Raw genomic sequence first — 12010 nt, forward strand, 5'->3', positions numbered from 1 at the left:
CTCCTTGTACTCTCATGTTTTTCATTCACTTAAAAACTTTATTTTTAATTTGGGAAGATATTTATTTTCAATAAAGTAAGTATATTCCCCTTCCATCCTTTATCGGAAATAGTTGTCGTTTTTATCGCGAAATATTGAGTTCTGTCGAAGATAAAGAACAAAATATTTTCATTTTGCAATGTTATTATTCGCGACGTTACATAGTTTACAATATTCTTATCGACGAAGGCGATCATGTTGCGTGTACCGTTGCATAGAACGTAATTTTCAAGTATTTAGAGATTTTCCATCAAGGATTTGGCTCTTCGTAGTTCTAGAGAAAACACAGAAACAAACGAACAAGTTAAATGCGAATAATACCAATCTTTCGGCCGAATCGTCTGTCAAATTCTAATCCTCACCTGTCAGTAGAACATGAACGTCCTTTTTTGATATATTAATAACGGAATCTTCTACGTTTCCGTCCAGTTTCTTCAATTTGAGAGACACCGTGGAGAATGGCGAGGAATTGTCGCAGGATAGAACTTCGATCGACGATAATCTGCTGACTGCAAAACCATAGAATTTTCCAATTAGAATTCGCGCCAATCACGCGGGTAACCCAAAAGACGTTTAATTACCTCTTAAAGACTGCGATGAAAGTGCAGCCGTAATTTGAGGACAATGATCCGTATGTAGTCTGGCAATCGCAGCACTGTGTTCTCGAGGCAGTCCCAGCTGCTGCAATTCACTGCTTAGATCAGCAGCGGAAACACCATATCGGGCGGACGATGTGAAAATTAATTCGAGAGCTGCCACCATAGCCTTTGCGTCGTTTAATTCTTCACGAAGGATAAGAAATAGCAAACGAGGATAAAGAAAAATTGTTACGCACATTGATCGTACGTATGAATAAAATGAATAAAGAGAGAAACGAATTTTTGTGTACGAAACGAGAAAGCAATACACTTGTACTTACTGTTTGATGCAATAAAATTGATTTCCACTTACCAACCTTAGCGTCTTGAGTAATTTTTTTGACCTTCTCTTCCTTAAAAAGAAAAAGTATTCTGAAACGAACGATAGCGACAGAGACAGAATAAATAGTATAACATATTTACGTCTACATTTTTTCGTCTACATTTCAGCATCTAAGATCTTCACTATCCTTTTCTCTTTTCTTTTTAACGGCATAAAGCGTTATCATATTTTGCTCTGCTCGACTAAAATTTTCTGCAGAATATTTATTCTTAATCTTTATTCTATGTTAAAACCAATCTTTATCTCTTCTACGGGCACGACTAAATCCGACAAGCTTGTAAAATTATTACTTTGAAATATAGATCAACAACAATCAATACTCACATCGAGATCTCTCTCCGTAAGATACTTTGCAACCGTTTGACCCAGTATTTTGATTTTGATCGATGTCTGCGACAAAATAATTAAACAAACTTTCAAGAATCGTGGCGTACTCGATCGAGAAGTGAAAACTGTCTGTGATATTGAAACGAAATTCTACCATACGTGACAACGTGTTGATCTCAGCCAGCAACCAATCGGGGCAATCCCCATCGCCTAAAAATCTGAATTTCTACGAACAAACGAGAGAAATAAAATGCACGTTGTTTCTATTAATCTTCTGCCTAGAATTTTGCATAGTTTCCACGCGTATCCTAATTGCATCCACTTCAAAAATAAACTATATAAATTATATTACTATATAACTTGTAACAGTTAAGTAGATTATCTCACCATGGTTTGTCGATTTCTTCTGAAATATCGGATGTATCGGTTCTCGATCTGAAAAGAACACCCATAAATGTTTAAATCGATCGATAAAACGAAAGAACACATATTTGACGTGAAATCAAACGAACTGGCCAGACGTACGAAGCGATGTAGTGGACGAATTCTTACGATTTTACGACTATTAACATCTACGATCCACGACTCGCAAAAAGAAAATAAAGAAAAATTAGGGATGATCGTCGTTTAGGCTAGAGACTCAAAATTTTGTTTGAACTGGATCGGTTTAAAGGGGTGAAAAGGTACGCCGACGAAAGGAATGACATGAAACGTAAGTAAGTTGATACGCGCTCTTGGTTACCTCCTACTTGATTCGGTTACACAACATATTATCACATTAAACACGAGTGCATGTTCTTTCTCGCATCATAACGTTTTTATGGTTATAAGTAAGTACTTACGCGTCTTTCATGACGCAGAAAGAAACAGCGTACTTATATTCAATCTCTTTCCAGTTTACATTGTAAATATCTGTTTCATTGAACGTATTGCAAACTATATTGCGCGTTATCGATATTTTTGATTGTACGACGTAGTTTGATTATGGTTTGTTGATTTCCTGACTTCTTTCTTACCATTTAACGACCAAAAAAGAAAGTACTTTCACATGGAACAGTTCAAGAGGGAAACATCCTGATAGATTCGACGACACATACACGATGTATTTTATAAGAAGCGTATAATATTAGTTTAATTTAATCTCAACTTAATTGAACCTCCATCTGCATAATGGAGCGTTTTCGAATCGGCAAATTTCCATTCTTTCGATATTTTCGTTTAAACGTTGCCTCGCTAACAAAATTTAGCTAACGCGTTAAGATGGGAATCGAGTGACATTCTAAGAGTTTTTATCCAAGAATTTTTGGAGATTTTTTAAAACACAAAGGTATAAACAAAGAGCTGCACGGTCTTAAACGACTCGGTATACGAACAAAGTCGGTAAAAATAAAGTCGCGGACGGAAGATTAATATTAAAAATTGTAGGGACAATGTGCATCGTTTTTAAATATACAAACGATCGAGTCGGTGTTGAAAATGTTAAAATACAAAGTAACATTTTCTGTTATGACAAGCGTGACCAGCGTGAAACGCATTTCCCTTGATGACAGGAATTTTTCGACGAAAGAACAAGAACACGGAAGAAACTTATAACCTAAAGTCATCAGAATGTTTGCGTTTCGTGGCAGGGTAAATTCCCCATACAATTCTCCTAATCTCTCGACCGCAACGAGGTCGCCTGTAGGATTCGCCAACGAGTACCATAAATACGGAAGAAACGGTCATTTCGAGTCCATTCTTCGCGTTCGACTCGTGGTGCAACGACGAAACAGTGATCGTAGTTGATTGTTACAACAGGTAGGTCCATTTTACGCCACATCTCGCATCGACTGTTACGTCACTGATCATAATTATTCGAACGAGATCGATATTCCGAAATAGACAGAGCATCTTTAAATAATTTTTGAAATCTAATTATTGGAAGGCATCAGGGATGAAAGTTTAGCGCGACATATTGTTAAAATTTAAAAATTTATAACGTTGATACACTGTAAGTGCCAAGAAGCAGGATTTTCAGGAGGAGAAGAAACCTTATGCGTTAATGCAGCCCAAATTGGTGAAAAAGACGAGTGTATTTGTAGAAAACTCTGTACGTCTCACCTTTTATAGTTAGTTGTATTATATTATGTTATTATGTTATGTTAGTTGTAGTTGTTAGTTGTTTTATAGTTAGTTCCGTTCATCCAATTTTTCTCTGTAGAGGCGACGTCTGACACCATCCTCTAGCATAATTAATAAATATTTAAAAAGCGAAATTGCACTTAAATTCTATATCGCAGTATTCCCATTGGTATGTAGAACATTTTACAATAAAAAGTCGAAGTTTTTCAATTTTGGCACTTGAAACGTTTCCTACGAGCACTCTTCGGTTATAAACAGTCGCTATGTATACAGGGTGTTTCCGAAATCGTGGTGCAACAGGAGAGGAGGTCGAAAATATCGCCTGACATCAAAGTAAGTCGAAAATATGGACTACGATTTTTTCATACGCAGTTTCGTCTTCGAGAATGTAATATTTTGTATATTTTGTAGAAATGACGAGATCGCTCCTTGCGCTAGCGCTCTTATCAACGGTGGCATGCAGTATCGATGCGACGAAGATAAAGGACACTTCTACGGTAAATCTACACGAACTTGTCGCATCGTAAGAGTTAAATGTTCTAATTATGCGAAACTATGCATTACTAATTATGGATTACTCTACTGAATTAATTCTTATCCCTTTTGCTCCTTTTGTTTTGCCATCGATGTATTATTATTACTTCTGTCGCATTTTAACGAGTAAACTCTTAAAAGGTTACACCAACTCGTTATTGATTACGATAAGAAAAAGAGGGAAAAGAGAAAAGAAAAACACTTGTATGTACGAAGAAGTACAGTTTCCTCCCTGGAGTCGCGTTTCATCTTCTACCTCTTGTTTGCTCCGTAACAATATTTATAACGAACAGTTCTTGTCCACCGTTTTAACGCCAGACCGTTCACCGCCCTCGCTGATATTTAAAAATATCGCAATTTTTAGGAAAGCATAAACGATGAAGCGACACCGACGTTCGTTCTGGATGCGCATTGTTCGTGGAAACATGGAAGACGTGGATCGTGGCAAGACGCCATTTGTTTCGAAACCGATGGCGATTCTTCACGAGAAGCTACTAAATCGCTGAAACTCACACCTTTCACAGCGAACAGGTAACCGTCCAAAATACGTGTTTCTTTCGGATATTTTTTTTTTTTTTTTTTTCGAACTACGTGCTCATATAAATACGCTATCGTCCATAAGTCATCAGGTATTCGTTAATTTTAAACATAATTTTCAATAAATGTACTATGCGTTTCGTGACCTATGGACGCTACTTCTGTACTATATGCAGATAATTAGAAAGTTTATCGTGTTACAAAGATACGTGGACCCAAGTGGCAAACAATCGCAATACGATACATGGAATGTGGCAAAGAGAACAGGAACCGAGCACGTAGGATGTCGTATCCTAAATCCTACCATACCAAGGTCGGTGGAGTTCCGCAAACTATTGGAAAGAGACGATCGTTTCGCATCGTTTAATTCGAAGGAATGTTGCTATGGTCGACAATTATCCTGGCAAAAACAAAATCCATTGTACGTGGAGGAACCAAGATGGATCAAAATTGATAATGATCGCAAGGAGAGTCATTTGCGTCATAGCCGTTTGAGGATGATCGATCCATTTGTCATTTCTCGGGGAAAGAAGTTTGACGAAAAATTAACAAATATCGTGAGCGACTCGAAGAGAGGAGAATCGCCGATCGAGTACGAAGATCCGAACGTTATCCTGGCGGACGATCCGGAAACGATCGAGTCAACGACGCAAGATAGAAGATCGACGTATGCGAATTCGCGACTCGGAAGAAACAAAAATAACGACAACTGCGACGACAGCGATGATAACAATGAAGAAGAGAAAAATCTGAAAAGGACGGATGAAAAAAGGAATGACCATTTACGATCAACTAACTATGAGAATTCGTTGTTTGCCACGCGAAGGAAAAGGGTGTACGACGAGCGAAAGAGATATTCGAAAAACAAGGAAGAGAGCGGGAGATTCGAAGAAGTGTCGTCAACGTTTAACAAACAGAAAGACAAGCGTGGAGCGGATTTTAGAAAAATACCGGCGACGTATCGTTCGAAAGACGAAATAATCTCACGTCCGATTTACACGCCTCGGCTGACGACATTTCACATGCCGATCGAATTGGCTCGCATTTCGAGGAACGCGATTGGCGAGAAGGGTAATTCTGTTTTATTTCACGTTCGAATGAAACGCGACTCGAACACGGCAAACAGTGCCTCCGCCGTCGTAAAGAATATTGTGGTCGAATCTACATACCGACCAAATTGGCGGTACAGACATGTTCGTAAAAGGACGCCGACTATCTTGGCTTATCTCGAAAGAGAGCGAAGGGGTAGTGTCGGTTATGACACGCTGGATAGCATACTCGGGCAACCTTACTTCATTTCCGAAGGTAAAAGAACTAATAATCGGTACGACGAGAAGATATTATCCGAACGACTAGAATCGAAAGAATTCGAATCGATGATAGATAGCTTCATGGATAAAGAAATGTTGAGGGAAGATTTGAAATGCGATTCGAATAAATGCAAGGATCGTTTTAGCGAAAGAGAAAGGAGAACGAAGAAACGCCAAAATCACCTTCAAGGAAATGAAATGAAGGAAATTGTTAAAGACTTATTATCCAAGTTCGATCCCTTTTATGCGTCCAGAGGTAAAAGAGTGTCGTTACCATCACTGAACGAATCATTCTGATTAAAGTTACTATTGAAGTTACTACTTTCTCAAAAAATTAAGATCTTTTTGGCAACGAACTGGTTGGTGTTTAGCGATCGTTTCTAATTAGAGCGAAGCGAAACGCTTGTTTTACAATTGAAAATTTCAGTTTATCTATACGAATGTCTTCATATGTATCGTTCAGGCTTATGAATTTCAAAGATTTCGTATGGCGAAATGTAATTTTTCTTGTTTGAACGTTCGTAGTTGATCGTCGGTCGAATAATGTTAAATTATATCAAATTGGACGTATTGTACGAATGTATATATAACATTTCACCGGAATCTTTACGTTTGCGAGCAAAGGAAACGCCAAAGCGAATACACCTACAAACAAAGAATGTTAAACGTTCCGAAGAAACGTATCGACCGAATAAATCTACCGACTGGACTTAATAGCACCATGTTACTCGTTTAACCATAATTTTAAGCAAGTTATTTTGCTTTATCATCACAATTATACGCTTACCTAATGCTTACGTATTTTATAAAGATCATTTCACTCGCGTCTGTACACAACATCTGTATCTACTTGAATCGTTGTACTTAATATTCCTAAAAACGAATGATCAGACCTTGGCCTTGTTTGTTCTTCAAAAATCGTGCGATTCGAGTAAATTTATAGAAAGAAAAACTCTGATAATAGTTGGTCGTTCTTCGATTTCTACTGTACTTCGATCGAAACGGCGAGCAATTCTCTTGGCGAGATTGAAATTAAAATGATGATCAACAGGCTGTTGCTTCCGTTTGTCTTTACTCTTGCCTGTTCACCGTAAAATTTGACGTTACGCATTACCCTGTGCTGAAATTTACGACGTAATCTTTCAAAGTGCGAAGAAACGCATTTTTAACCGATACGCACATATGCTACCTCCGTCTCTTCTCGCATATTCACTTTGTCATTGTATTCGCAAAATGTCACCGTACTTTACAAAGCAAAAGACAAGCGTTTAACACCGTTGCCTCGTTTCCTTGAATTACGGGCCTGTATTCGAGAAAAATTCGACGGATTTCTCTGCTGTTCGCGCTTTCCAAAGGCGCGCAAACGTATAGACTTTGGTCGAGCGTCAATGGTAGTCTCGTTATCTTAATGTGTTTCATCGCGTATTATAGAAATAAATTATTGAATGATGATTAACAGCGATCGTCTGTTTTAATTCACAAACGAAAGATAAGGTAAAGCTAATTTCAGCGGAATACGATATTACTTGACGAATGTAGGCAACTCTGGCGAAGACCTCTGATAACCAATTATTCTACAATAAAATAATATATTACGACAAGTTAAAACTTGAAATAAACAACGTCGCTCGATCTAACAAAAGAATAATAGGCCAAGAAAGGCAAAGTTTTACGTTCGTTATCATCGACGATATAACAATTTGCAACATCATTCCGCTCCTTTTCCTGCCCCGTTTCGTTTCTAGTTTCTCTTGTTTTTTTCCTAGAAGATGGATTTATGTAATAACGTAAATAGGAATCAACGTACAGTAGCGAAATAGAAAGAGAAAGAGAGGGAGAGAGAGAAGTATTAAACGTGAGCAATAATAGCAGCATGGATGAAAAGGGCGGTTAAAAATCGGGGTTGCTCTTCCGAAGCAAGGAGAGTGCGCTGCGGAAGCACGTGGCGGGTATAAGAAGAGCCGCGCGTATCGTTACTAGTCACTGTACATCTTATTTTAGCAGAGCTCGCAAGTGTCGCGCGTACTGTACAATATATTTGCATAGGACGAAAAGGAACGGTGGTGAGACGATTTTTCGTAATCGTAACATCCCATTAAGTGAAGAATTAGTTTTCGAAACAGAAACTGCGGATAGATTTCAACAGTGAAATACGATACCAGTGTAAGAGGTAAGCGGGAGCTCTTAACGTGACAAATTAAAAAGGTTCGCTAATTGATCCTTCTCACCAATATTATTAATCTCTTCGTTGCTAAACGATAAAACTCTAAGAGTGAATTAAAATTATCAAGAAGAAGATATAACGAGTTTATCTAAACTATAGTGATGTAAAAATATTTTTATTTAAGTAAGAGAAGACTGGTTTTATTTAACGTGCTAGCCGATGAAACATTTTGTCTTTTTTTGGAGCTTTCATTTGTTAGATCATCGAAGACGGTAACGAAGGGGTTACAGAAATTAACGTTGATTCGTCGATATATTTAATTTGTTGCATATTGTGTATTATAGTGCGTTTAGTACGCGTAAGAAGAGAGAATGTCTAGATCCTTTGACATGTACTTTTCTCATCTAAAATTATTCTAAATTGATAGATACGGCCTGACAGATACGAATATTTTCTGAAAATCTGATCTGACACGTATTTTGCTTCGAATGGCAGGACATAGGAAAATTAAATTAAGTCGAAAACATAGTTTATCTATTTCTGACATTTAATGTAACGAAGGTTTGTTAAAAAAAAAAAGGAGGGAAAACCGAAAAGATCTAAAAATGAATATTTCGATAGAAAAAGGTTCCTTTCAAATATGATATCGCAGGACGTAAATGGTTTGTGAAAAAGAATAAGCCGATGACAGGTTTGAAAGTGCTTGTTAATTGTTTTAACAAGTTTTAACGAAAATGCACTGTTGCTTCCACTTGATGCAACACATCCTTCAACTATATATAACACAAAACATAATAAATATAATAAAATATAATAAAAAATAGATATATAATATATAATAAGAGAAATATATGAATATGTATACGTACTTTTTCGTATTCTATTAAATTAAACGTTCTTTCATAGTTCGTATAGGGCTCTGATAATAAATATAAAGATACTCTAAAAATTACTTTCAAAATATCGGATTTATTTTAATTTTGCTCGATGACCGAAGATAACACGAAAGAAATGATGAAAATATAAAGGAGAAATTATCAAATCAGATATTCCACGTTAAATTTATCTGCTGTGTTTGCACATATTTAAGAAAGTATATGAAATGCGCATATAATGTAAATCCGACTATTTCGCAAGGATGAAAGTAATGCGACTTTAATAGGAACGTACAATTAGTAGATTATTTTTAGAGGGAATTGAGGGAGGCAACGTGCTTCTGTATATAAGAATTATACTTCTTCATAAAGATTTCATGCAGTTAATATAGTATTTACTTTTACATTACACATGCATATTTAGATCCAACAAATGGAAGGTTTAGCCTCTTTTCATGGTTTTTCTCAGAAACGATTTGATCCTACTATGAAATCGTAATGTGTATGCATTGTCAGTTAACAAAGTTAGAAATGAAACACGATTCCGGCAGTTTGCAATTTTATCGTATAAAATTTAGTGCATTATATTTGATGAAAATTAAGCATTATTATTCTGTTCCCTCTCAATATTTGTTTGCGTATAAAAGCAAATGACAATGCTCACGTATGTTTCCCATATCCGACATTCATCTCTTTTCGTACTCTTCGCAATTATATTATGTGATATAGCGAAGAATGCTAAATATGAAGCACATTTAAGCGTGTACGTGTATGCGCTACATCTCGTACTACATACGTACTTAATCGAGCTTTCTGTTGTCCGTTTTTATTCTATTTTGGGTTTATTAATTAATCGGATAGTTGTTTAACCTTTCAACAGTGTAGCTGAAGAAAGATTCGCGCAAATGTAATACTATAAATCTCATATCTTAAATGTCAATTTCTGTTAATTGCTTAGTTGTTTCCCAAAAAAGGCTGAAAATATGTATTTTTTATATTTTGTACCAGGAGCGAAGGGAATGTCGAAGAAATAAAGAAAATTATATTCTAAAACGTTCATTTGTACCTATCGTCTGTTATTTCGACTAAATTAATTTGTTTTAGGCATGTGGTTGGTGTTTCCTATAGTTTCTCTTTTGATACGCGCGATTCTCGCAAATTCAGAAATCGACGATATAGTCCTACCGGACATAATGGACCTGGAAAACGAAAGCAATGATGTACTGACCGATAATTATACCGACAGACCTGGGAACGATATATGGAAAGTGTGGAAAAAGACATCGTTCGACCCTTGGAGTGGTAAACGAGCAAAAGAGTATTCTCGATCGAAAGTCGACTCACAAGGGAAACGAACGAAACTTACACACGATTGGTACGATCGAGACACACCTACGAATGAATTTAGCAATGTTAAAAGAATAACAGAAAGTGTCGAGTGGACGCCTTTTAATAGTTGGGGTGGAAAAAGAGCAGGGAAAGTGAACAATCGAGATTCAATTTTAGCATTAACGAGAGATCCTCATAACCTCCACCTGATGGCAGAAGGTAAGTTATAAAATAAGATGCACATTCAAAACGTTCGCTTTCAGAAATCCAAAATGACTCGATACTGTTTGCATTAGTTTTGAATACATCGCACTACGCGAATCAAAATCGTAATTGGATCATGTTGTACGCTATCTAGCTATCGTTGCGTTCGCAAATAAGCTCGAATTACAGAATAGAATCCTAAATTAATAAAATTAGAAAATCACAGATTGTAATTAATTTCCTTTGTTTCAAAGATGAACTCATTGCAGGAAGAAAACTTGGCGACGAAAAACTCTCGATCGAAATGAAGAATTGGTTATCTTCTATGTGTAACACCTGCACCAAAAAACATTGGTTCGTAATTAAAATTTTTTTAAAGACATATGTCAATGATAAATTGTCTTCAACAGTTTTCATTCTTCATTTATTTTGGTAATATAATCTCATTAGTTGCAGTGAAATTGAGAAGAAAACGGAGCAAAACGAACAATATAAGAAACCCAGAGCGTGGGGTCCATGGCATGGGAAAAGAAGTTTAAAAACATATACCTTTCGTTTTGGAAATGAATATTTCACGGTACCGGTCGATTCTATAAAAGCCGAGAGAAACTTTTCTCCTTTCAGAAAACATAATTAATCGCACACTGATTATTCTATCCGATTAGATAAATCCATAGAACGTCATAAAATTTGTAAAGCAGTTTGGCGCGTTGAATTCTATTCTACTTTGTACAATCGTATGTTCTGTTTGGAACACATTTATCTGATCAAATTGTGCAGGAGATTGGGAATAAATAAGTTCTTTAATATCTGTAACATTCGAATTTTGGATGCGAAATACGTCAAGTGATATATGTACACATATGTGTTATATAGCATTATGAATAAATATCTGTTTAATCAGAATTCCCTTGCGGATTCTATGTTATGTTTATTCTATGTTTATTTTATATAGCACACGTATTGTTTTGACATTTATTCTACATTTATTTCAAGACTGATGCATATGTATATTATGCATATATGCATATTTATATTAGTAACTTATTAAATATTTTCGTTAAAATTTTAATTGGTTTTATCGTGGACATTACTTACCAACAATTGGAATTTATGCTTCAAGAGTGACAGATCCGCATGTATAGGTTAGAAATTGATCACTTCGTATATTGCGTACCGTATGACGGTACGACCGTACCATTGCACACGATAACAATACAGGTTAGCCAACCTTAAGAAAATACAGCGACAGCTTCATTTGGTTGTGATTCTGTGATAGTTTAGGTTAATTTTAAATCGAATAGAATTTTATTTCGTTTTTGCTACAGATAAAAATAAACGCGAATTTGGATAATTCGTGATATTTGTATTTGTACATTAGTAAATATCGTAGAATTGTCTATTGCAATCGCCTAACCTCTAACGCGTTTACCGGCTTAAAGTTAATTCTTCGATGTATTTTATTATCATTGTATGAAAGTCATTAATCTTTACGAAAAGAAAGTTATTACTTTTGGTTCCATATAAAAAGGTGTTTTGATAATAAAGTTTTTAAACATATAAAACTTCCGACACAGAAAAATAGACAT

The 12010-nt window shown here is 36.0% G+C and overlaps 2 protein-coding genes across 4 annotated transcripts; one reads left to right on the top strand and one right to left on the bottom strand.

Annotated features, from left to right (window-relative positions):
* Window positions 1-165: 165 nt before the first annotated feature.
* Window positions 166-11649, bottom strand: LOC126925169 (COMM domain-containing protein 4). 2 transcript variants are annotated; one of them, XM_050740486.1, is made up of 8 exons: window positions 11520-11649; window positions 1735-1782; window positions 1502-1573; window positions 1345-1410; window positions 991-1030; window positions 621-821; window positions 402-548; window positions 166-313 (listed from the first exon to the last, which is right to left on the bottom strand). In XM_050740486.1, exons 2-8 carry the CDS (start codon window positions 1735-1737, stop codon window positions 276-278), a joined length of 567 nt encoding a protein of 188 aa, XP_050596443.1. In that variant the 5' UTR covers window positions 1738-1782; window positions 11520-11649; the 3' UTR covers window positions 166-275. The 2 variants fall into 2 exon arrangements, with proteins under 2 accessions (XP_050596443.1, XP_050596444.1); XM_050740487.1 differs by lacking the exons at window positions 1345-1410; window positions 1502-1573; window positions 1735-1782; window positions 11520-11649 and adding an exon at window positions 1101-1206.
* Window positions 7570-11327, top strand: LOC126925159 (uncharacterized). 2 transcript variants are annotated; one of them, XM_050740472.1, is made up of 4 exons: window positions 7570-8019; window positions 9993-10436; window positions 10676-10775; window positions 10872-11327. In XM_050740472.1, exons 2-4 carry the CDS (start codon window positions 9995-9997, stop codon window positions 11056-11058), a joined length of 729 nt encoding a protein of 242 aa, XP_050596429.1. In that variant the 5' UTR covers window positions 7570-8019; window positions 9993-9994; the 3' UTR covers window positions 11059-11327. The 2 variants fall into 2 exon arrangements, with proteins under 2 accessions (XP_050596429.1, XP_050596430.1); XM_050740473.1 differs by having other exon boundaries at window positions 7574-8019; window positions 10691-10775.
* Window positions 11650-12010: the final 361 nt, after the last annotated feature.

Source organism: Bombus affinis, chromosome 15, assembly GCF_024516045.1.
Source record: "Bombus affinis isolate iyBomAffi1 chromosome 15, iyBomAffi1.2, whole genome shotgun sequence".
Taxonomy (NCBI): domain Eukaryota; kingdom Metazoa; phylum Arthropoda; class Insecta; order Hymenoptera; family Apidae; genus Bombus; species Bombus affinis.

What these genes read in the sequence shown, in the direction of transcription:
- LOC126925169 (XM_050740486.1), bottom strand. An exon ending in TTACGGAGAGAGATCTCGAT is followed by an intron (nt 1,031 to 1,344) that starts GTGAGTATTGAT and finishes TTTCTTTTTAAG; the next exon opens with GAAGAGAAGGTCAAAAAAAT. An exon ending in CGTTCATGTTCTACTGACAG is followed by an intron (nt 314 to 401) that starts GTGAGGATTAGA and finishes TGTTTTCTCTAG; the next exon opens with AACTACGAAGAGCCAAATCC.
- LOC126925159 (XM_050740472.1), top strand. Translation starts at nt 9,995, where the DNA reads ATGTGGTTGGTGTTTCCTATAGTTTCTCTTTTGATACGCGCGATTCTC. An exon ending in CCTCCACCTGATGGCAGAAG is followed by an intron (nt 10,437 to 10,675) that starts GTAAGTTATAAA and finishes TTTGTTTCAAAG; the next exon opens with ATGAACTCATTGCAGGAAGA. An exon ending in ACCTGCACCAAAAAACATTG is followed by an intron (nt 10,776 to 10,871) that starts GTTCGTAATTAA and finishes TAATCTCATTAG; the next exon opens with TTGCAGTGAAATTGAGAAGA.